This window comes from Candida margitis (assembly GCF_024628925.1).
Source record: "Candida margitis strain CBS 14175 chromosome Unknown scaffold1, whole genome shotgun sequence".
NCBI classification, from domain to species: Eukaryota; Fungi; Ascomycota; class Pichiomycetes; order Serinales; family Debaryomycetaceae; genus Lodderomyces; species Lodderomyces margitis.
The window spans coordinates 751,478-773,138 of record NW_026261901.1 but is presented as its reverse complement, the minus strand read 5'-3'; the positions used below and the strand labels follow the sequence as shown (position 1 = coordinate 773,138).

At 36.8% G+C, this 21,661-nt stretch overlaps 11 protein-coding genes across 11 annotated transcripts; 3 read left to right on the top strand and 8 right to left on the bottom strand. All coding sequences in view use genetic code 12, as the record gives it.

Moving 5' to 3' along the window:
* Positions 1-46: 46 nt before the first annotated feature.
* GCF1 (Gcf1p) lies at positions 47-802 on the bottom strand (the record flags this gene model as incomplete). Its single annotated transcript, XM_051817303.1, has 1 exon — positions 47-802. One exon carries the CDS (start codon positions 800-802, stop codon positions 47-49), a length of 756 nt encoding a protein of 251 aa, XP_051669738.1.
* Positions 803-1,588: 786 nt separating this feature from the next.
* TCP1 (chaperonin-containing T-complex alpha subunit) lies at positions 1,589-3,253 on the top strand (the record flags this gene model as incomplete). Its single annotated transcript, XM_051817302.1, has 1 exon — positions 1,589-3,253. The coding sequence occupies one exon, from the start codon at positions 1,589-1,591 to the stop codon at positions 3,251-3,253; it is 1,665 nt and encodes a 554-aa protein (XP_051669737.1).
* A 350-nt stretch (positions 3,254-3,603) lies between these two features.
* Positions 3,604-4,689, bottom strand: PCL2 (cyclin; the record flags this gene model as incomplete). The annotated part of the gene is made up of 1 exon (XM_051817301.1): positions 3,604-4,689. The coding sequence occupies one exon, from the start codon at positions 4,687-4,689 to the stop codon at positions 3,604-3,606; it is 1,086 nt and encodes a 361-aa protein (XP_051669736.1).
* Positions 4,690-7,048: 2,359 nt separating this feature from the next.
* Positions 7,049-8,290, bottom strand: VCX1 (Vcx1p; the record flags this gene model as incomplete). Its single annotated transcript, XM_051817300.1, has 1 exon — positions 7,049-8,290. One exon carries the CDS (start codon positions 8,288-8,290, stop codon positions 7,049-7,051), a length of 1,242 nt encoding a protein of 413 aa, XP_051669735.1.
* A 681-nt stretch (positions 8,291-8,971) lies between these two features.
* ERG1 (squalene monooxygenase) lies at positions 8,972-10,429 on the bottom strand (the record flags this gene model as incomplete). Its single annotated transcript, XM_051817299.1, has 1 exon — positions 8,972-10,429. The coding sequence occupies one exon, from the start codon at positions 10,427-10,429 to the stop codon at positions 8,972-8,974; it is 1,458 nt and encodes a 485-aa protein (XP_051669734.1).
* A 1,450-nt stretch (positions 10,430-11,879) lies between these two features.
* GCD6 (translation initiation factor eIF2B catalytic subunit epsilon) lies at positions 11,880-13,790 on the bottom strand (the record flags this gene model as incomplete). Its single annotated transcript, XM_051817298.1, has 1 exon — positions 11,880-13,790. The coding sequence occupies one exon, from the start codon at positions 13,788-13,790 to the stop codon at positions 11,880-11,882; it is 1,911 nt and encodes a 636-aa protein (XP_051669733.1).
* Positions 13,791-14,112: 322 nt separating this feature from the next.
* Positions 14,113-14,766, bottom strand: CANMA_004966 (uncharacterized protein; the record flags this gene model as incomplete). Its single annotated transcript, XM_051817297.1, has 1 exon — positions 14,113-14,766. The coding sequence occupies one exon, from the start codon at positions 14,764-14,766 to the stop codon at positions 14,113-14,115; it is 654 nt and encodes a 217-aa protein (XP_051669732.1).
* An 800-nt stretch (positions 14,767-15,566) lies between these two features.
* On the top strand, positions 15,567-16,091 carry CTR2 (low-affinity Cu transporter; the record flags this gene model as incomplete). The annotated part of the gene is made up of 2 exons (XM_051817296.1): positions 15,567-15,647; positions 15,702-16,091. The coding sequence occupies 2 exons, from the start codon at positions 15,567-15,569 to the stop codon at positions 16,089-16,091; spliced, it is 471 nt and encodes a 156-aa protein (XP_051669731.1).
* A 2,579-nt stretch (positions 16,092-18,670) lies between these two features.
* CANMA_004964 (snoRNA-binding rRNA-processing protein) lies at positions 18,671-19,786 on the top strand (the record flags this gene model as incomplete). The annotated part of the gene is made up of 1 exon (XM_051817295.1): positions 18,671-19,786. One exon carries the CDS (start codon positions 18,671-18,673, stop codon positions 19,784-19,786), a length of 1,116 nt encoding a protein of 371 aa, XP_051669730.1.
* Positions 19,787-19,830: 44 nt separating this feature from the next.
* CANMA_004963 (uncharacterized protein) lies at positions 19,831-20,597 on the bottom strand (the record flags this gene model as incomplete). The annotated part of the gene is made up of 2 exons (XM_051817294.1): positions 19,831-19,849; positions 19,942-20,597. 2 exons carry the CDS (start codon positions 20,595-20,597, stop codon positions 19,831-19,833), a joined length of 675 nt encoding a protein of 224 aa, XP_051669729.1.
* A 161-nt stretch (positions 20,598-20,758) lies between these two features.
* On the bottom strand, positions 20,759-21,297 carry RPS17B (40S ribosomal protein eS17; the record flags this gene model as incomplete). The annotated part of the gene is made up of 2 exons (XM_051817292.1): positions 20,759-21,158; positions 21,221-21,297. The coding sequence occupies 2 exons, from the start codon at positions 21,295-21,297 to the stop codon at positions 20,759-20,761; spliced, it is 477 nt and encodes a 158-aa protein (XP_051669728.1).
* Between the last annotated feature and the right edge of the window lie 364 nt (positions 21,298-21,661).

Here is a 21,661-nt window from a genome sequence, read left to right as displayed (position 1 = left end):
TGTACAAGTTTTTAGCAATAATTTCGTGTTTTTTAGTTAATACATTTTAGATAGTAAATTTATACTCTTGTTTAAACTTGACTAACTTGGGATACTCCTTTTCTCTAGTTTGTTCCCAATCCCTTTGAATCTTTTTGATTCTTTCCACTTCTACTTCAGGCACATGATACGATTCCTTTTCTTCCTTAGACAATTGTTTCCATTCGTCAGCCAATTTTCTCATTGCTTCAGCAGCAGTGACATTTGGAGGATAATTTTCACTAACAAACTTTTGGTATCCTGAAGTAGGGCCTAACACTGGCTTTGGTGTCAATATGGATTTTAATGCATGGTTGTATTCATCAGTTGCTTTCTGGTATTTGGCTACTTCAGATTCAGATAAGGCACTAAATCCTTGAGTTAATGTTGTCACTGGAGTCTTGGTTACTTTTGCAAAGTAGTTTTGCACTGTGTATGGACGAGGTTCTCTCAATGTATCTTTCAAGTAGGCTTGATGTTTTGCCAATTCTTTCTTTTCTTTCAACTTGGCCTTTTCCTCAGCCACTGCATCTTTCTTACGTTGACTGACTAAAGCCTTGATATCCTTTTCTTTTTCCTTAAGATTCTTTTCGAGCTTCTTTTTGTTTGCTTTGGCTGTTTTAATCTTCTCCTTCAAACGATCAAGTGCTTTTGCTTCTGGAGATTTGGCGGTTTTGGTAGTCAAGAATTTTACAGCTTGGTGAGGAATTGACGCGTTCCAAAGTGGCCTGTAAACAAATTGAGTAGTCAATGCCCTTCCAGGATTAACCGTGAGTCTAAACATTGCTAACGCCAGCTTGGGTTAGTTGTGGAGTATCGGGTATTCAAAAAAAGAGTGGCATTTGTGCTTTGTTTATATTTTGTCTTTTTATTTGAATTTTCTTTTGCTCACATGACTTTTGCTATTGCTGCGGCGTTGTTGATAGGCAACCCAAATAGGAAATTATCAAAACTGAGTTTGGAACAACCTTGAAACTTTAACCTTAAAAAGTGTGTATTGAGCTATTGAAGGAGGGAAGTTAGGATGTAATATTAGGTTATAAATAGGCAAAGGAAGAGGTAGTAAGGTACTTTCAAAACGCGTTGCAAACGAAACTACTGAAGCAAAGAGTTTCAAGTTTTCAGTAGTCGTCCAGTTTGAGTTCCCGATAGTTTCAGAAATTCATGTCATATTTGAAGATATATTGTACATTCATCTAATAGATGGTATGTTTATTTGAACTAGTCGATGATCTCTCGTGCACAGGTTATGAAATCAGATACCTCTAGTGATAAGTTAACACCACTTCACAATCTAAGAACTGACAGTGATAATCTACAGTGTAATAAGTGCATACAATGCCACATTCAACAACCTGAATTCATTCATCGATAGTAAATTCAACGTCAATGACTCTCTTTAGTTGCAATCATTAGAATTTTCAATGTTTCTGTAATCTTCTCTTTTGTTCTCTCTTCAACTGCGCGAAAGTTGGAATCATTTGTCAATAAAAATTTTCTGTTGCAACTGTACTAGACAAGAGGGAGCTTTTTCTTTCAACAACAAGCAAAGCAACTACTTCAATCACATATGTTCTCTGCAGCTCGTTCAGATACGTTATTCTTGGGGGCTCAGAAAGTCACTGGTGATGATGTGCGTAACCAAACAGTTTTAGCTGCACAAACAGTGGCCAATGTTGTCAAGTCATCATTGGGACCAGTTGGGTTGGATAAGATGTTAGTTGACGATATTGGAGACGTCACAGTAACCAACGATGGAGCTACTATTCTAGCATTGTTAGATGTTCAGCATCCAGCTGGGCAAATTTTGGTTGAATTGGCCCAACAGCAAGATCGTGAGGTTGGAGATGGAACAACTTCAGTTGTTATTATTGCTGCTGAATTGTTGAAACGTGCTAATGAGTTGGTCAAACATAAAATACACCCCACTACAATTATAAGTGGGTATAGGTTGGCGTTGAAGGAGTCGATTAGATACATTAACCAAATCTTGTCCCAGAATGTTGACCAATTGGGAAAGGAAACATTGATAAATATCGCCAAGACGTCAATGTCATCCAAGATTATTGGAGCTGATTCTGATTTCTTCAGCAAGATTGTTGTTGATGCAATGTTGGCTGTAAAGACAACAAACACAAAGGGGGAAACCAAGTACCCTGTTAAAGCAGTAAACATTTTAAAGGCCCATGGTAAATCAGCATTGGAATCCGTGTTGGTTGAAGGTTATGCGTTGAACTGTACTGTTGCATCTCAAGCCATGGTGAAGGAGGTTAAGAATGCCAAGATTGCATGCCTTGATATCAATTTGCAAAAGGCAAGAATGGCTATGGGTGTACAAATAAATATTGAAGATCCTGATCAATTGGAAGAAATTAGAAAGAGAGAATACGGAATTATTATTGAACGAATTCAGAAAATCATAGCTAGTGGTGCCAATGTTATTTTGACCACCAAGGGAATTGATGATTTATGTTTAAAAGAATTTGTTGAAAACGGTTGTATGGCCGTTAGACGTTGTAAAAAGGAAGATTTGAGAAGAATTGCTCGAGCCACTGGTGCCACGTTAGTGTCATCGTTGAGTAATTTAGAAGGTGAAGAGACATTTGAAGCTAGTAATTTGGGTTCAGCACAAGAAGTGGTTCAAACAAGAATCAGTGACGATGAATGTATATTAATCAAGGGTACTAAACAGCATTCATCAAGTTCAATAATTCTAAGGGGTCCCAATGATTATTCTTTAGATGAAATGCAAAGGTCGATAAATGATTCCCTTTCAGTAGTTAAAAGGACATTGGAAAGTGGAAATGTTGTACCTGGTGGAGGGGCAGTTGAAACTGCTTTAAATATCTACTTGGAAAATTTTGCATCCACGGTGGGTTCAAGAGATCAATTGGCAATCGCTGAATTTGGAGCTGCGTTATTGATTATCCCCAAGACATTAGCCCTCAATGCTGCTAAAGATGCATCGGAATTAGTATCAAAATTAAGAACCTATCATGCTGCTGCACAATTAGCCAAGACTGATGATGAAAAGAGGAAAAAATACAAGAATTATGGTTTGGATTTAATCCATGGTAAGATTGTTAATGAAGCTACTCAGGGAGTTTTGGAACCAACAATTTCTAAAATCAAGGCTTTGAAATCGGCATTGGAGGCATGTGTTTCTATTTTGAGAATCGATACTATTATTGAAGTACATCCAGAACCACCAAAGGAAGACCCTCATGATCATTGAGAGTAGAATGGATATAGAGAAAGGAGGTGTATATCTTTTAGTCGAGAGTTGTATTGAAGATGAACTATGATGTAGATCTTGCTCCTCTTTTGGCATCTCTTTACACACATATATGAAACATCAATTTGTACAGTCTTCAATGTAATATTACAATGTATATTATTACTATGAAACCTAATGTAAAAAACCATCCATTACAAGAAGAATATCAAATTCCTCAAAACAAAATCCTAAAAATCTTTAACCCAAAAAAAATAAGCCCAATTCCCAAATCCATTTATGAACAAAAAGAATCTCCAACGAAGTAAAAAAGGAAGTAAACAATATAAAAAGAAGGGATTGTTTTAAGTTTATGCGACAACTTTACCTGAAGAAGTCAATAAGCTCATCATGGATCTCTTCTTTTTAATAATTGGAGCCAAGTACTGATTTTTATCCTTTTGGCCACCAAACTTGGATGATTTGGAGATTGGAATTTGCAGCGGCATCATTTGATTATGACTTTGGGCTGATGGTTGTTTTAGGGTATTCAAGTTATTATCGGATGTTGAAGATAATGGAAGCTTGTGATGATGATTATGATGCTGTTGATGTTGTTGATTTGACTTGTAAGTGTATTGAGGTGGTGAAACATCTTCATATTGAGACAAGTTTGATGCGATTGATGATGAAGCAGATACACCATTATGCAATGAGTAATTTGAAGAAGAAGATGAAGATGATGAGTATAATGAAGATGAAAGTGAAGTTGAAGAAACTGGAGGTGATTCCACAGTTGGAGTTGAGCTTCTTGAACCCAACGATAATATTGAATTGGTGGACTTCTTCTGCGTCAAGCGGTAATACTTGATTCTTTGAACTGATTCCAATTCTTGTTGTTGTAACAAACATGATTTGATACCAATCAAGAATGGTTGTAAAGTATAAATCAATTCTTCTTGAGTAATGGTGATATTCCAATTCAATATTGAAATTAATTCACGTTCAGCTAAATTAACATCTTGTAAAGACATTAATCCATCAGTATATTTGGTCCAGTGTTTATTCAATGGTGAACTGTCATTTAGTGATTTTGCAGCAACAATCAATGCGGATAAAAAGATACGGTGTCTGGTGGTTTCCATACCTACGGCATTAGCTGGCAAATAGTTGCGCAATTTGTTCAAATACACCAAAGTAGCCATAAGGGTCGGAGTTTGAACATTGGAGTATTTGATTAAATTCTTGATAAATTGAGTTAAAGTGATTGGTGGGTTGATGGATACAATTTCTGATGTACCATTCATCAGCAACAGCAGCGTCGATGATGCAGGTGATGGGAGTTGCTGTTGTGGTTTAACTTGTATTATTGAATTTGTGGTTGATACAAGGAAATTAATCATATCCAAGTTGACTGGTTGTCTTGAAAATATCTTCAATGCTTCTCTATCAGACATTTTGGTGCTATATATGTGTGTGTGTTTATGTAGGAGTAGTTATTAGGTGATGTGAGTGTGTGGTACTGAGCTCCAGTTGGATTGCAAAATATGTGGATTGAAGGTGAAGTGGTATATATATATATATATGAATGCCTGAAAATGAATGACCTCTAGGAGTAAGAGCTATATCTCTGTATGGAAGTAGAATAAATTGGAAAGTTATATATATAAATGTAGATATAGCTATACATATTCCTAAACGCCAAAAAGAATTAGATTTGGTATAAAAAGTAGTACAAACACAATATATAAAAAAAATTACTTTAACAAGGTACATGTCCCAATTAGGAAATTGCAAATTTTAAATTTCAGTTTCAATCTTTTTGCACGCGTTGGTTAATTTTATATTGCAATTACATAACTCACTCTCATTCTATTACATAATATTTATATAATCTAGCTAAATTATATTATATAATATACACCCCCTTGCTGTTTAAAATTTAAAACTTTATTGGGAAAGGAGTTGCAAAAACAACAATAACAATAACTAAAAGAAGAAGAAGAAGAAGAATAAGAACACATAAATATATGGAAGGGGCAAGAAGAAAACAGCTAGTAAACAACAACACTACAAAGACACACTTATCCTTACACATAAAGCAGTGGAAGTCCCAAGCAACAAACAAGAGAAAGTAGATAAACTTGTTTTGTACAATTACAGAAAAGCTCTAGAAACCAGTGACATTTACAAAGCGTAGTACTATTCTCTTTTCGGCAAGTAGTTTGTATACCTCAAGTGGTAAGACAGCGCTAACCAAAAAGAGAGATAGCAATGACTGTGGTTTCAGTTTTAATTCATGATACCAGTGTCCTATTTTAGCTAATGTCATGTTTTTCTTGATTTGGGTAAATTTTGAAAGGAATAGCCCTGTCAGAAGTGGGGAGAGAGACATCAGTTGAAAGGTGAAGAAAAAAAAACGTTTGTGTGTATCAGACTGTGCTTTGTTTGTTAAGCGCTGATATTAATATTTTTTCTTTTTTTCTTTTTTTTTTCAGTTGCTACTATTCACTTTTGACGCTCATTAAAGACAAAGTTGGTGGGCGCTTAAACACTATCATCAGTATATTTAAAGGAGGTTACGATTAACAACTTACTCTTGATTCTGAATCCTCTTTAGTTTATATCTATCTATCGCCAATGTTAATATTTTCTTCTTTCTTTTTTAATTTACCAATTTCAGTTAATTACTTATAACTTATTATATTATTACATACAGGAAAAAACTAAGAAACGTTTTTTTTATTTAAAATTTTAATTTAATTTGCCCAAAGAGAAAAATAAAAAATAAAAAATAAAAAATTAACGTGTAAGTTGCAAAACGCGTCAAATCACAATACACGCGAATTATCAAAACAACAAAATACAAACAAACAGTCTCCTCCAAACTACACTTACACTAAATTGTCTTACTTAATCAATAGTATCGTGTAATTACAGAAGACAAAGCAGCGATGGACGGAGATGTCTTACATTAACAACACATTGATCACGCAATAACACTTTAGTGCTCTTCATTGGCCCATTGTTCCTCTCTCAGTCTCTCAGTTTTGTCTACATCTTTTTTGTTTTCTCCAGGTCATTTTGTTTCCTCGCCTCCCAGCATCCAGTCATTGACTTCGCCACAATGGTTACCTTCTATCTATCTCGGCTCGAGTTTGTATCCGATGGTGAGTTAAAAAAAAATACCTCAAAATTACAACTGCCGATGTGATTATATTGTACCTCTCAGACAGTATGGTAGAAGTGTTTTGTTTACTATTCTAATTTGGCTTGCGGAATATCAACATAGCTAATTTCTTCTCAGCTACAACAAATTGAATCCAATCGTTTACCATTTCCTCTTTCAACTGATCTGCTTTTCAATAGAACTAAACTACTTCATCTGAATAGACTAGATTTCCCTAACACATTCAAAATCAATGCGAAACTAAGTATTTCAAACTTCAAGATCAAGCCGCCAGTGCGGCTTGTTTTTTTAGATCCTGCAGCATTGGCTAGTCTCCTTCGCGGCTCGCGTCATATCTTCTTCTTCGTGTCGCGTTTTGAAATGAGACACAGCCATGATGATCCATATGCAGAACCCAGGAGAAAGAGTCCAATTCAATTCTAGGCCAGAAAAGAACGCTCCATAGAGTAAAAAGCTCAGTGTATCTTTTGCTTTCCATCAATGTATTTTCGCTCTCTTTTAACCAAAGTTTTTATCTATTACAATATCCTTAAGCTTACAAAACAGAAAGAACAAGAAAAATATAATCAAAACAATGTTACTTCATCGTGTACTTCTGATAATCATCATCTTTCCCTTGACTTCTCTTATAACCCAGCAGAATCAGGATAATAGAAGAATGCCAATGCTATAATCAAATATGTTGACAACAACATCGCACCTTCTAACCAATTACTCTCACCATCTAAAATCACCAAATTAGTAATAAACACACTCACAAATAAAATTGCCGTTTCAAAAGTGGAGAAATACAATGACATTGGCACGTCAATAATCCAACCAACTAATACCATAAATGGAGTAACAAATATAGCGATTTGCAAAGAAGATCCCACGGCAACACCTATAGCAAGATCCATCTTATCTTTCATGGCAACAATGACTGCAGTCACATGTTCAGCAGCATTACCGACAATGGGGATAACAATTAAACCAATAAATGTTTTGGAAAGGCCAGACTTTTCAACAATTTCGTCAATTGAGCCAACTAAATAATCGGCCGATACTGAAACCAACAATGTAGTAAGTAACAAAACTGTTAATCCACCTAAAACCAGCAAATGGTCGTCTTCTGATTTACCGGTGATGATATCGTCGGATGAAGTGTTGTTAGCATCATGGTCATCACCTAAAGCACCAGTCTCTTCAAACAACGATTTATGAGTCTTTAATGAAAACAACAAGTAAAATAAATAAATCACCAACAAGATAACCGAAACCCCACGTGAAAAACTAAGAATCAAGTCATCAGAAGTACCTGGTTCGGGGAATTCTCCCTTGTCTCCGTTTGGTGCTGGTAAAGAAGCATGGAATGCAGCAGGAATCAACAATGAAGAAGTAGCCAAAGCCATTAAACTCGACATTGTTTGTGCAACCGTTTGGTTAAATGTTTGTTGAACTCGAGTAATACCACCAGCAACAAAACAACAACCAAGAACCAACAACAAGTTACTTAAAATCGAACCCAACATAGATGCTTGAACAATTCGAACTTGGTTTTCTTTTAAAGCGATAATTGAAACAATCAATTCAACTGCATTACCAAATGTAGCATTCAACAACCCACCTACTGTCTGTCCCACATACTCACTAATTTCCTCGGTAGCGAATGCGAGGATTGAGGCCAAGGGAATAATGGCAAAGAAATTGAGCCAGAATCTGGCATTGGCTCCCCAATCTAATGCACCAGCAATTAATCCTAATGGAACAAATACAAGTAAATAGTTGACGGGGGAAGATTTCAAGGTTAACTTGGTGGCATGGGAGAAATTTTGAATAAACGAATGGGACTGTTGGCGAGATGAACCAAGCAATGGTAAATCACTCATTGTAGAATTGATTTGCTAATAATTTGGTGGTTGGTGTGATAGATTAACGAAGAAGAAGAATTGAGCAGCAATCTAGGTCAACTTATATGAGACAGAATTTTTTTTTATGACTTTGTTTCGCTCTTAGAGTCCCCTTTTGTTTGGGTTTGTTAACAATGGAAAAGATGAAATTTTTTATGCGCCAGTACTTAAAATCATTATGTACTTGTACCTTTAGTTGTTTAGCAAAGCCAGCAAAAGTTTTTTTTCCAATGGGACACACACACACAAACTGGTCAGATCCGATTATTCCCCGCGGTTAGAAAGGACCTGGTCTTGATGACCACTAAACAGAAGCGATAAATCAAATTAGAGTATGAAATTTTACAGTAATTCAAACTTGGATCCCCTTTTACACAGTTTCCTTGATCTAAGCCTCTATCTATTTTAGCCCAAAAGCTTCACTATCGATCTTGTGAAACTTACAAGCCCAAAAAAAATTAAACAATTTTTCATTTTTTCTTCTTTTGTCTTAGAAAAAGAATATGTTTTTGCGTCACACACCCTGTAATGACAATCAAATAGGCAGAGTATTAAAAGCCCTCCTTAACTAACGTCTCTTACTAGACATATATATATATATAAATACCAACAACGTTGCAACATCGTATATGGAGTAGAATCCCCTCCATTTTCCCCCTCTCACTTGACCAATTCAGTCCACAAATAAGGTGTAAATATAACAACAGCAGTAAACAACACCTCAAAAGCTTCCCAAATAGCAATGGGGAACAAAATACCCCGATCAATAAAGTTCAAATAAATAGAATAAAATGCCACACTGAAAAAATGATTGAATAATAACATGGGAAATGGTAATACTCCACTTAATAGCCCAATTGGTCCAGCAATACAATCACCACCACGTTCAAAGTACCTAAAACACCCACGTTGCAAGATTTTTAATGGCCTCTTATCAGCAGCAAACAACGAATATAATGCAATTGATAACGTATTGATTACAGCATCAAGGTTTTTCCGCTTGCGATGGAATATGGTTAATTTTTCTTGCACTGAATCATAATCGTCCAAATCTTCGATTGATTTGGGATCTAATAACCGTGCCAACAAAACAGCATCATTTAACCCCACAGTCATTCCGCCTCCGGTTAATGGATGTCTCATATTTAATGAATCACCAAGCAAAATTAATCCACGTTGATTTTGCTTTTTGGCAGAAAGGTATTGATTAGGCATAACTCGAAACTTTTTCTTTTCGACACCTTGTTTAAAAGCAGCATACAATTCCTTTGGCACCACTGGTAATACATCTTGTTGTAAGTAATTGTAGATTTCATTTTTGGCAGCCGAAGGCGGTTTAGTTGATCGGAAGGCACAAAGTACTCGGGTCTCACTAGGCGATACTTGGTATATAAGCACTGGCGCGTGATCGCCCAACAAGACATGTCCTTTATTTGGTGCTGGCAATTTGGCATCTTCCAAATAAAACCCAATAAAATAAGATCCGATTGAAGGTACGTTATTCTCCCCCAATTCGGTTCTGAACTTGGAGTAAATTCCATCACATGATATAATCAATTTGGCTCGATACTGGAAGGTTTCATTTTGTTGTCGTTTACCCTCAACACCAACAACAGTACCATTTGATTCACGTACCAATTTTGTCACTGTGCCTTCTAGTGCTGTGACATTGGGTTCTGTCTTACATATACTTCGTAAATTTTGTAAAAATTCTCCATGGTGAAATGCAATCCCACGAACTCGCTCATCTTCGTCCCATTTCTTTACATCTATAGTTGAGTCCAGTCTTAGCTTATACTCCTTTCCCAATGGTTTCACGGGGTTGGTTACTTGTGCCACGTCTTTGAATGGATAGTCGATAGTGACATGGTCTTTGTAATACTGAATATAGTATCCCGTACAGTCAACAGCATTAATGTCATTAATGGCATTAATCATTCCCAACTCCCTCAAAGCTTTGACACCTGCTGGCTGCATTAATTCTCCAACGATTCTATCGGGCCTTGACCAATCTCGTTCGATGATGAGCACTTTTCTTCCTTGTCTAGCTAAGGCAGTTGCTATGCATGGCCCCACTACACCAGCCCCAATCACAATAACGTCGTATTCTGTGGTCATTGCTCTCTGAATTTCACTTGGTTGGGTATCTGCTTTAGTTAACAGATGTTTGGAATGAGGCGATGGTTCCTTTTCTCTCTTTATATATCGTCTACGTGTATCATATGATTCTTTTAAATTTCAATTTTCTTTTCTTTTTTTTTCCTGGTGTCTCTAAACGACGCGCGACAGTTGAGCTTTTTCGTTTTCTATTTTTATTTATACGAGACGCAAAGCCGCATGATGTTTGAGTTTGTTCTGGAATCATTACGACCCGACAATCATGCCACTTGAAAAAGCAGACTTAGACCAATTTTGCTAGAAGATGCCAGCAATGGCAACAGTGTGTTTAGCATTAATCCATTAAACTATAGATATGGACATATCGATTGATTTACATTCTTCTAAGAAAAATATATAGAACTATAACCAAAAACTGAGACCACCACTTTACGCCGCTTTTCCTTTTTGCTCAGTCCTAAGCAAGAACCGTGCTATCCCATTTGATTTGGTTTGTTTCGGCCTCTTATTATCCAAATCGATTTTGTCTATTGGATTCTCTTGGTTTATCTCTCCACCAATTAAATACTTTAACATCACATTATGCCTTTTAATTTCTTCCAAGCGTTGAGTCACTTTGAGGTTAGCCTCTGCCGAGATTTGCTCTATCTCTCTTAGTGTACTCTCGATTTGGTTGACGTGGTGTTTTACAAGGTTTTCAGTTTGCATATGAATTGAAACTAGGCTCTTTAAAGTGGTTGTCATGTTACCACCATCCTTACTTTCGGGCTTCATCTTGGTAGGTTTTGGCAAAAGATACAGTTGCTTAAAGGAGATGCAATTTCAATTTGCAAAGCGCTTGATTTGTCGTGAAAATTTTAATGTACAAGTCATCGCTTTATGCCTTGTAATGTAGCATTTTGCAACCTCCTTTTTTAAACTTTGCTTTTGCAAACTGTTACACCATATATAAGGTGCTACCGATTATTTTACTACAAATGCTAAATTTACCAATAACGGAAACATACTATCATTTAGCCTTGTTAGGAACGTGGTTAAGCTGATACGCTTTGGTAATTTAGGTGGTTGTGGGAGATTTGGGAAACTATATAAGTAGCTCAATCAGCACATTTTATACATTTTTATAGGCAGTTTGAAATCTAAGCTTTTATCTTCACTACAAGAGTAATCTTTAAAATTAAGTAAATTGCTATTTAATTATTACAACTTGTGCATAGAGGATATTAAGGGATGCCCTTGTATTGAAATGAACGGTTCTATGTAAAATAAGCTTGTTGTATGAACGTGTATATATAGAACAATTGTAAAAGAACACACCTTTTGGATTAGAAGCTCTACGCTCATGTGCTCAGTGTTTCACTCAATTTGTTGCTCTATAGAAATTGTGTCGGGGTAAGGTAAGAATGGTTTTGCAAGTTTTGAAGTAGTTACAATCAAAAAGGATACACACCTATTCATCCTCCTCCTCCTCTTCTTCTTCTTCTTCTTCTTCCTCTTCTTCGCTATCTTCTTCCGCCTCTTCCAACCAATTAATAAACTTACTGGCCAAACCTCTAACTTGAGCTTTCACATCACCTTTGCTCCACCATTTGAGTATATTATCCTCTTCAGCAATTTCTAAATCATACAATGATTTCAACGCACAGAAAAGCACCACTTGATGATATTCAGGATCTAAATCGGTAATCTGTTCCTCCAAAATATCCAATAAATCGACTTCTTCTTCAGCAGTAAACGTTTGTCGACGATACATTTTTCCCCAATGAGTAAACAATTTAGTTGCTGCTTCTTGCGGCTTCAATGTATCGGTGGATACAAAATCAACAATTTTCTTCAAGATTGCTTCAGTGGTTACACTTCGAACATCATGATAGTTGACATTCATTGACATACGTAAAGTGTTTAGCTCCAAGAGTGCTGTGTCTATGTCATGATTGTTTTCAATTGCCCGACAAACAGTTGCTACACCTTCGACACTAAAGTCTTCTTCTGGTTCTGACATCATTGAGTTGGATGAAAGTCTTCTAGTTCGTGAATGGGTACGTTTCTTCTTCTTGGTTACGGATGCAATTGATTCATCAGAATGGTTGAGGAGTTTCAAACGTGACAACATGCCCTCAACCTCAACTCCATCGTCTTTAGAGACCTTACAATTGGATACATTTTCACCAGCATCAACAGTTACATCAAACCCAATTATACTATTGGAAATTGTTGCCAGCTCCTTGATATGTCCTGATGATGCCACAATACTGGACTCTATATTGGCACCATCCTCTATTATTGAATCATCCCAAATGTATGAGTTCAAAATGGATACATTCTTGCCAACGACGCAATTTCTTCCAATTACAGATTTCTTGATGCTACTTCCATCACCAACTTTTGAATTTCTGCCAATAGCTACTGATGTACCAATTTTACATGATTGGGCAAGTAAAACCTTCTCTTCCTTGTATATGTTGTTAAATTCAAAAGCGTACGATGAGTCGGTTAAATTAACATCAGGAACAATGGGATAGCACCATCTAGCTAAAATATCCTTTGAAACTGCATCATAAGTGCCCCAACTTTCCACTCTGGCGGAATAATCTTGGTTTATAAATGTGTAAACTGTCTTTTTCAACAAATCAGAAGTTAAAACCCCACGCAAGAAATCACTTCTTAAATATTGGTAATCAAAATTTTCTTGAAAAATCTGTGGTACATGGGGTGAGCAAATATCAACATGACAGTCAATTAAATCGTTTCGAATGACAAATTCGTCGACATCTTCAATCAATTCAGGATCTATATCAATGGATGATTTGGATAAATCTTGGTAATAAATGCACTTGTCTGTTTTCTTATCTAGAACAAATGCTGCTGGATCAATGTGGGATCTAGTTCTATGCAATGGTGAGGCTTGAGTCAAAATCATCGTCATCATGTAATCCTTATCTTGAGCTTTCTTACTCTTGTGGAAATCGTACACTTTTTTGAAATCAATATTACTAACAATGTCACCAGTAACCAAAAGGAAATCACCAGTTATTAGTCCACGATTGTCAATATCTCTCATCGCATCACCAATTGATCGTGACTCCAATGACAAAATAACCGTGGCATTCCATTTGGATTTCTCAATATACTCTTGTATTTGATCAGCATGCGATGAGCAAACAAGAAAGATTTCCGATATCCCTGCATTGGCAAGAAACTCCATCGTATATTCAATTAATGGAACGTTGACCAAAGGCAATAAACATCTTGGCTTGGTGGTGATTAATGGTGCAAATCGAGTCTCAAAGGAGTCAGTCAATACCACTGCCTGTAGCTTTTCATCCTGTTGAGGCGTTGTCTTCTTGACTTTAGGTGCCATTGTTGCTGATGGTCTAGCAATGATGGGGACCTCTGTTTCGTTAGCAGTTTGAAAATCGGTATGAAAAAAAAAAAAATGAAAATAGAAAATTATCCAATGCGCACTTTAACTCAAATGGAGTTGGATACTGTGCCAACTAGCAGAGCCATCAACATCCCCTTTACAAAGCTATCATCACATTTATCGTTTCAAAATTCATCAAACTATATACACATTTATTATACACACACGCATTAGCACCCAGTGTTCGGTTAAACCGTCAAAAAAATTAATTTTCCAATAAGACCTGCCATTGAACTCTGCAGCTTTTCCCCAGTTATCTCTATAAAGTTTCCTTTTTTTCAGCGGCATTACGCTTTTCCTCTGCTAATCTATGTTCATCTTCTTGCTTCTCGGCTTCCTTTTCAAGTAGAACTTGTTTCCAATGAGGGAGTGGTGCCGGTTTGCTCTTGTTAATTTCAGCTTCTTTTAAACTCAACAAGATGGTACCCAACAACAAAACAACTGTGATGGCTTGGGCATACACTCTTGCTTGTACTGCCTTTTGTGCTGTGGTCATGACTTTGTCTCTATTAATAATGGTCCATGATCCATAAAGCGATGCAGCCCATGCAGCAATAATAATCTGATACTTGTGGGCACCCAATGTTGTAAAGATCTTTTCTGATGTAGATAAGCTATTGAATTTCCTGTGTTCCTCCAACATTTGTTGTTGCGTATACTCTGATTGATGCATCATCTTGTCGAACTCCCATGAACCTTGATCAGCCCAGAAAGCAGAAATACCAATGGTTGGAACAACAATGATGGCCGCCTTGACACTAGCAGTGAAAGTGGCAAACCTAGCTGGTCTTCTGTATTTGAAGAATGAATATATACCAGCAGAAACAACACCACCATAAACTAAACCTTTAGCCCCCTGTGACAACAAATAGTTCATGTGAGCATTTTTCTCATCTGTTGAAAGAATCTTCATGGTAGATTAGGATAATATTATTTTATTTGATTGATATCGATTGTGTTTGTTAATAAAGCAATTGGGGATTAGTAGTGAATGTAAATTGAAAGAGACATTCATCATCATATTTATATAAAAATTAAATAATCATTTCATCCTGTATATAAGCGCATGACTTTGGCCTTGTTTTTTGCTCTTTCTTTTTTCTTTTGTTTTTTGTCTGTCTTGTCTGTCTGTTCTGTTCTGTCTTCCGGTAGTTTCTTTTTTGTATTTTTTTGTTTTTTTATTTAATAGTTATTAAACAAGCATCGTTTAGTTATTATTGTAAAGAGAGAAAGAGAGAATAAAAATATAGCGCGGAAATTTTGTAATTTTCAAATCAGTCATTATCGGACAAAATAGGAATCAACACATGACTCCCTACCACACATACACTCGTTCCTCTGTTTCGGCATATCTTTCGGTGTTCATTCTCCTTAGAAATTTTGTTACACATAACAGTATAAAAATCATTACACAAGAAAGTAAATGTATAAGATTCTTACAGCCAAGGAACAAAGTTAGAATAGCGTAAGTATAGTCAGTCCTACTCTCCATTCCTCCACTCCTCCACAGGTAACGTAGATCCTTTCAAGCGAGTTAAACTAAGAACGGGAAGAACATACTCTAGCAAGGAAATTAAACCTTTTCCCTCTCCTTTTTCTAGGACTCTGCGGCGTCACCTAAACGAAGGAAAAATCAGAAGAAAAAGCAAAATCACGATTCGTAAAGGTTCTTCTTCTTCTTCTTCTTGTTCACAAATACAACATTAGAACGGAATGATCCATTCACAAACAACCATGAACCATGATATGCCAATGCCTTCACATCCAATGCCAGATGACATGTGCTCAATGAATGTATGTAAACCTTGAATCTAGCTTTATCAGATCACCCACTAACTATGTTTATAGATGTTGTTTACTTGGGATTGGAACAACTCTTGTGTAGTGTTCAAATGGTGGCATGTTAAATCCTTCTCAGGTTTCCTCATTTCGATGGTAGTTATTGTATTAATCTCAGCAGGATATGAACTAGTCAAAGGATGGGTTGCCAATTGGGAGAGAAACTCATTAGCAACGTTGACAGCCTCAACATCAAATACCAATTCTACCCAACAACGCAAGTTTAAAACACAAAGAGGAGTTTTATACGGGTTCCAAGTGTTTTACTCGTTTTTCCTAATGTTGGTGTTTATGACCTATAACGGATGGTACATGATTGCCGTAGCTGTCGGCGCCGGCTTAGGTAATTATTTCTGGGCGGGTTTAGAAAGCACTTCCAGAACCTTATCATGCCACTAAAGCTAGAGTCGACAAAAGGAATTGCCTCGTGTTTTTTTTATAGTTCTTCAGCCCTGTGGGCTCTACAAACTCGAACGATTGATGTCTAATAAATCAAATCTATGAAACTTTGCATCTCTAGCTTCCCTTCCTTTTAAACCAACTGGTACACTTTGTCGTTTGAACATAATAATTGTAAAAAGCTCAACTGCATGAAGTTTGAAATATTTAATGACATTTCCGGTGTCGTTATTAATCTCGGTCAGCAGGGTCTTTTTAAAAAAGTATTAGAAAGTTGATATTTAGTAAAAGTTAAAGTTGTAATAGGAAGTTGCATCGAAGATCAGCTATATGTGGATATAGTGGTATGACTCTATTTTTTAAAAATGGAAATTCCGTGCTCTTTAAAGTTTGGTAGATGTAATCAGCTTCCTTAAGGATTTTATCAAGGGAGGGAGTGCTTCACAGCGTGTAATTTCACCACAAAATCCAGCCACATATATTGATAACTAAGCTACTACAGAGAACACAGGCAGTCTCTCTCTTTTTTGCAGTAAAAACATTTGGGTAAACCTGAAGGGGTGGTCAAAAGGTTTGCTCATTGTGTGGACCCTCTTACACAAAGAATCTAGTAAATAACCAACATTATAGATGTCTGACTGAGTTTTGAATTAGATACCCCAAACACTTATTGTGAACAGGTTGTACGCTCAAGAAAGCATTGCAAACAATATCCCCATGCCATCTAGAGATCCACAAAATCTGCATTTTTTATAAAGAGATTACAATTCCTGTATAAGGTAGTAGGTTAAAGGAGTTGCTGTAAATGGAGGGTTAAGGATCAACAGACGACGTATAGAATCAACACATATCTACACCTGAAGGGGATTGAACCATAGTAAAAAAAATATGTTGAGAAAAGAAAAAAAAGTATAAGTGCTCCATGTGGGGATTGAACCCACGATCTTCGCGTCTCAATAAGACTTTGGTACAGTCAAGTCCAAAAGTCGGAACTCGCCTATAAGCACGACGCTATAACCTCTTAGCTAATGGAGCATAAAATTTGACGACTGCGCCAGACACCAAATTCTTGATTGGGTATAGGCCCGAGAAACAGGTAATGTTTTTGTATTAGCCCCTTAAGATGCACAATTTTTTAGGCGGCTCTGGCAACAAATTTCATCGGAACGACATTTTAGCTGACTTTGAGCACAGAATATAGTCCCTAAGTAAATTTAAGCCTCCTCTAGCCTCGGCATACATTGCAGTAGGAAAATTGGGCACACACACAGAGTTTAAGAATGAATATCAATCGTATCTCAAGCTTTGACGACAATCATCACAGATCAATGATTCAAAAGCCTTTAAAGAATACTTTTATTGTGGTTCTAACACTCATTTCCGTAGCCTTGTTCTGATGATTATGAAAGGAAGTTTTTCTGTGCTTTTTTATACACAATTTATTTGCAAAAAAAATGCCTAAAACATGCACTAAATTAAAAGTTTAAAAAATTGGGCTTTCCCAATTCCACCCTTTGTCATTTTCAGCAGTGCAAATAAGTGGTACATCTTTCGTAGAAATATTGTACGATAAAATCTATGTGTATTTTGCCATTCAGATATTTGCTTCCGTGGTGATATACACACAAAGTTTTCATGAACGCCATATTTGCCGTTCAGAAGTGTTTATCCGAGGAAATAGCATTTATCCACTTGGTTATATACTTCATTAATGTATGTGAGTTATTGATTTAGTATACGTTCTATATTGTAGAATGTTCAAGAACAATATAACGATAATATCATTTGGGCGAGATCAAAGTTAGAATGCTGCCAGTTTAACTGCCACTATTTAAACTTTTGAAACTGCTACAGCTTCTACTGTTCTTCATTGGGAAGAAGGAAGAGTCTCCATGTATTGGAATGCCTTTAATGGAAAGACAACAAGCAATATTCAAAGCTTTTCCAAGTGATAAATTTGGACCACTTTCACCAATATGCTATGGCGAAGGGGCTACTGTACTTAGGCAGGGATACTGTTCAATGCTCCTTCTTCTCTTTATATATGAAAACCAAAAGGCTGTCAATTTCATCCATTGCCGACATTGAAGGCGTTACTGCACCTCAATTGGTGAGGTTGCTCATGAAGAAGTTACATTTGCTTTCCATAAACACAGCCAACCTCAATGACAAAATGGTAATCTTCCACTATGTTGAAACAGTCGACTGAATTCCCAAAATATCTCCATTGTCTAATTTGGGATTAAACCCGACCACTAGTCTATATTCTCTACCTTCTCAATAGTTCCTTGTGATATAAAAGTCCTGTGCATGTTCCTTAGTTTGTTGTCAAAACTGATTCAACTTCCAATAACAAACCTGAAAATTTCCAAAATTAAAATTAGATATGTACTTAAGTTAATACGCAGAAGAATACGCCATACAACCAGTCACTTCTTGCAGTTTCTCTCCCAAGTTCGCAAGTTATTCCGTTTCGCAGCCACATAGAATCTTTTTCATACACAGAAACGGCGAGACATCAATAAATTCATTTTTCTTTTGAATTTTTTTTTTTCCTGTAGCCAAACCTCATCTCACCAATGGCGGACAAAGTTAGATATTACTTGGAACAGTCGGTTCCTGAATTAGAGGACCTCAAGGTTAAGGGACTATTTGATAAAAATGAGATTACCATGATTATGAGAAGACGGACTGATTTCGAACATAGAATCACCGGACGTGGAAGTCGACCAAGAGATTATCTAAAGTATAGTGAATTTGAAAACAATTTGGAAAAGTTGCGCAAGAAAAGGTATACCAGGTTGAGTAAAGTGGGATTAATCGATACAAAACCGAGTATCAGTGATTGGGCTGGAGTTCGCCGAATCATGTTCATACTTGATAGAGGAACCAAGAAATTCCCTGGAGATCAACAATTATGGGCCGAGTATTTAGCATATGCCAAAGATAATGGAGCGATCAAGGCAGTATACAAGATCTATTCAAGGTTGTTGCAATTGCAACCGCGGAATGTTGATGCTTGGTTGTCAGCAGCCAAGTACGAATTTGAAGTCAATGCCAATGCTAAAGGCACAAGATTGTTATTCCAGAGAGGACTAAGACTTAATCCAGATTCCACCGCGCTATGGTTGAGCTACGCCCAATTTGAATTGACCTATATTTCAAAACTTCTTGCCCGAAGGAAGCTTTTGGGGTTGTTGACAGAATCAGAGGAAAAGAAGGAAACCGATGACATGATAGTTTTACCGCAAGCCGAGACCGCACTCAATCTTCCCGATGCAGATATGAATATGCTTGGGAATCCAGACACAAACCCTGCTCTAAGAGGGGATGTATTCTTGGCCATATTTGACGAATGCGTAAAAGCCATTGGGTTTGACATTGTGGAGAGATTTTTACAATTAATTGATCAGTTTGAAGATTTAGATAGAGATTACTTGTACAACCATGTCCTCAACTATATTCAGAGGGAATATCCAGATGACAACAGGACAGTATTTATCGACATAACCTTACCCATACGAACAAGCAATGACGGGTTGCAATTATCGGTTAATAAGTTTTTGGCATACAAAGCCAAGAATCCCAACAAGGAGCTAACTAATATGTTTGTCAACAGATTAATGGAAATTGATGGCAATGACAAAGTCAAATCGGTAATTCAAGCTATCATCAAAAAGATCAATCCCGCTTAGATTCAGCATCCAAAGGGGAATACCTATGTTTTCTCAATTTCAGACTAATCCAGTTGTATGTGACTATGAGCACCAATGTGGATGTGACGACAGATGTCAAACCTAGGTAGAAGTATAGCATTTGGTAGCTAATCGGAATGAATTCAATAGGGAACTTGTAAAAGCCATCGTCGTAGGGCAAGCCATTACCTCTTTTCGTTAATCCTTTAGGTTGCAACAGATCTAACCATCTTACAGCAAAATTCAACGTAAGCTTATCACCAATGACTATCCTAGTAGTGTTTGTCCCTGATCCATAGGCTACTGCACTTATGAATGTATTTTGATCTGGATCGTTACTAGTCGGTTTCGTGATCAACACGTTCATTGAATGGTCGACATCTATATGTGAGTCGGTGAGGGTTCCCCTAAAGCCAAAGGTGAACGGCACGTATGCACCGCCCTTTTCTATCGATGTAACCTCTGAACTCAATGGTAATCTGCAACTGAATGGGACATCTTCATGAAGGTATAACTGAAACAAATGAAACAACTCATCGGTAAACTGGATGGTACAATTAAAATCCTCATTGACTCCATATTTAAAGCTCAATGGCTTTGATGTTTCCTCACATTTTGGAAAGGGTCCGTAAACTATTTTATTTTGTTGATCAAACTTGTGTTCACCGTTATCGATATTACGCTGTATACAATCAAATGCAATTTCCTGTCCATGAATGTAAGGTTCGTATCGAGGAAGCTCACCCTTGGAGTCCAACGGAAACCATTGAATGGCGTATGCAAGGGGTATTATAAAAGGTAAGAATCTCATGCCGTCATGAAAGTTGTGTGTGTGTTTCTCCCTGTTGTTATTTTCGCGTTCGAAATTTACCAAAAAGATATTATATAGAAATGTCTACGCTTTGCAAAAGTTGCTCCTTATTACAATATTTTATATTTGACTATACGCCTAATTTACAACAACAGCCACTCCTAGTTTCTCTTAGCGAAACGTCTTGGTCCTCTTTGAGAAGAAATGTTGACAGTTTGCAATGGGATCTTGAAACCCAATGATTTAACCAAGTCAGCGGTTTCAGCATCAACTTCCAATTGTCCGTTGGTGTGTGACAAGTCCAAAGCAGAAACTTCTGGAACGTATTGATCTTTTCTTTCTCTTTCTTCTTCTTGTAATTTGAAAGAGATACCTCTAACTGGACCCTTTTGAATTCTCTTCATCAAGTGGGTGGTGTAACCAGCAATCTTGTTTCTTAATCTCTTAGATTGAATAACGGCGATTTCTGAGGTCAATCTTTTGTTGGTTTCAAAGTCCAAAGTCAACTTTGGGTAGAATCTTTCGATGACAACTTTAGAAGCTCTCTTGACAGTCTTTGTTCTAACACGTCCCTGGATGAAAATAGTTAGTAATCTTGTCGATAGTGACAAATGCAGTGATACAGATACACGGGTACAGTATTATCTGGAATATAACTTTGAGGTACAACATTGTATGTGACCTTTAGGTTCCATGGCATTGCTAGTCCTCCCTAGTCTCCTGACTTCAATATTTCCATGATCTCTTCTATCTCCAAGAATGATTTTTAATACCCTTGTGTACCATTACTGCCCACTCTATCGTAACGACATACCATATTTGCTGGTTATCTCTGTAATGATGTGTAAGAGTAGATTTGATACTTTACTATTTCTGTGTTTGATAATTCTCATTGGAAAAAATTTCAATTTTCTCGCACGGAATTTTAATAGCCCTAAAAATATTCCAGTCACATGATATAAATGTGACTTCTAATTTCTTAACACCAGGACACGACCACCCACCTTTGAGCCGCACGGACACTGAACAACAACCCGAAACAACACACAAGACAATCTCTGGCG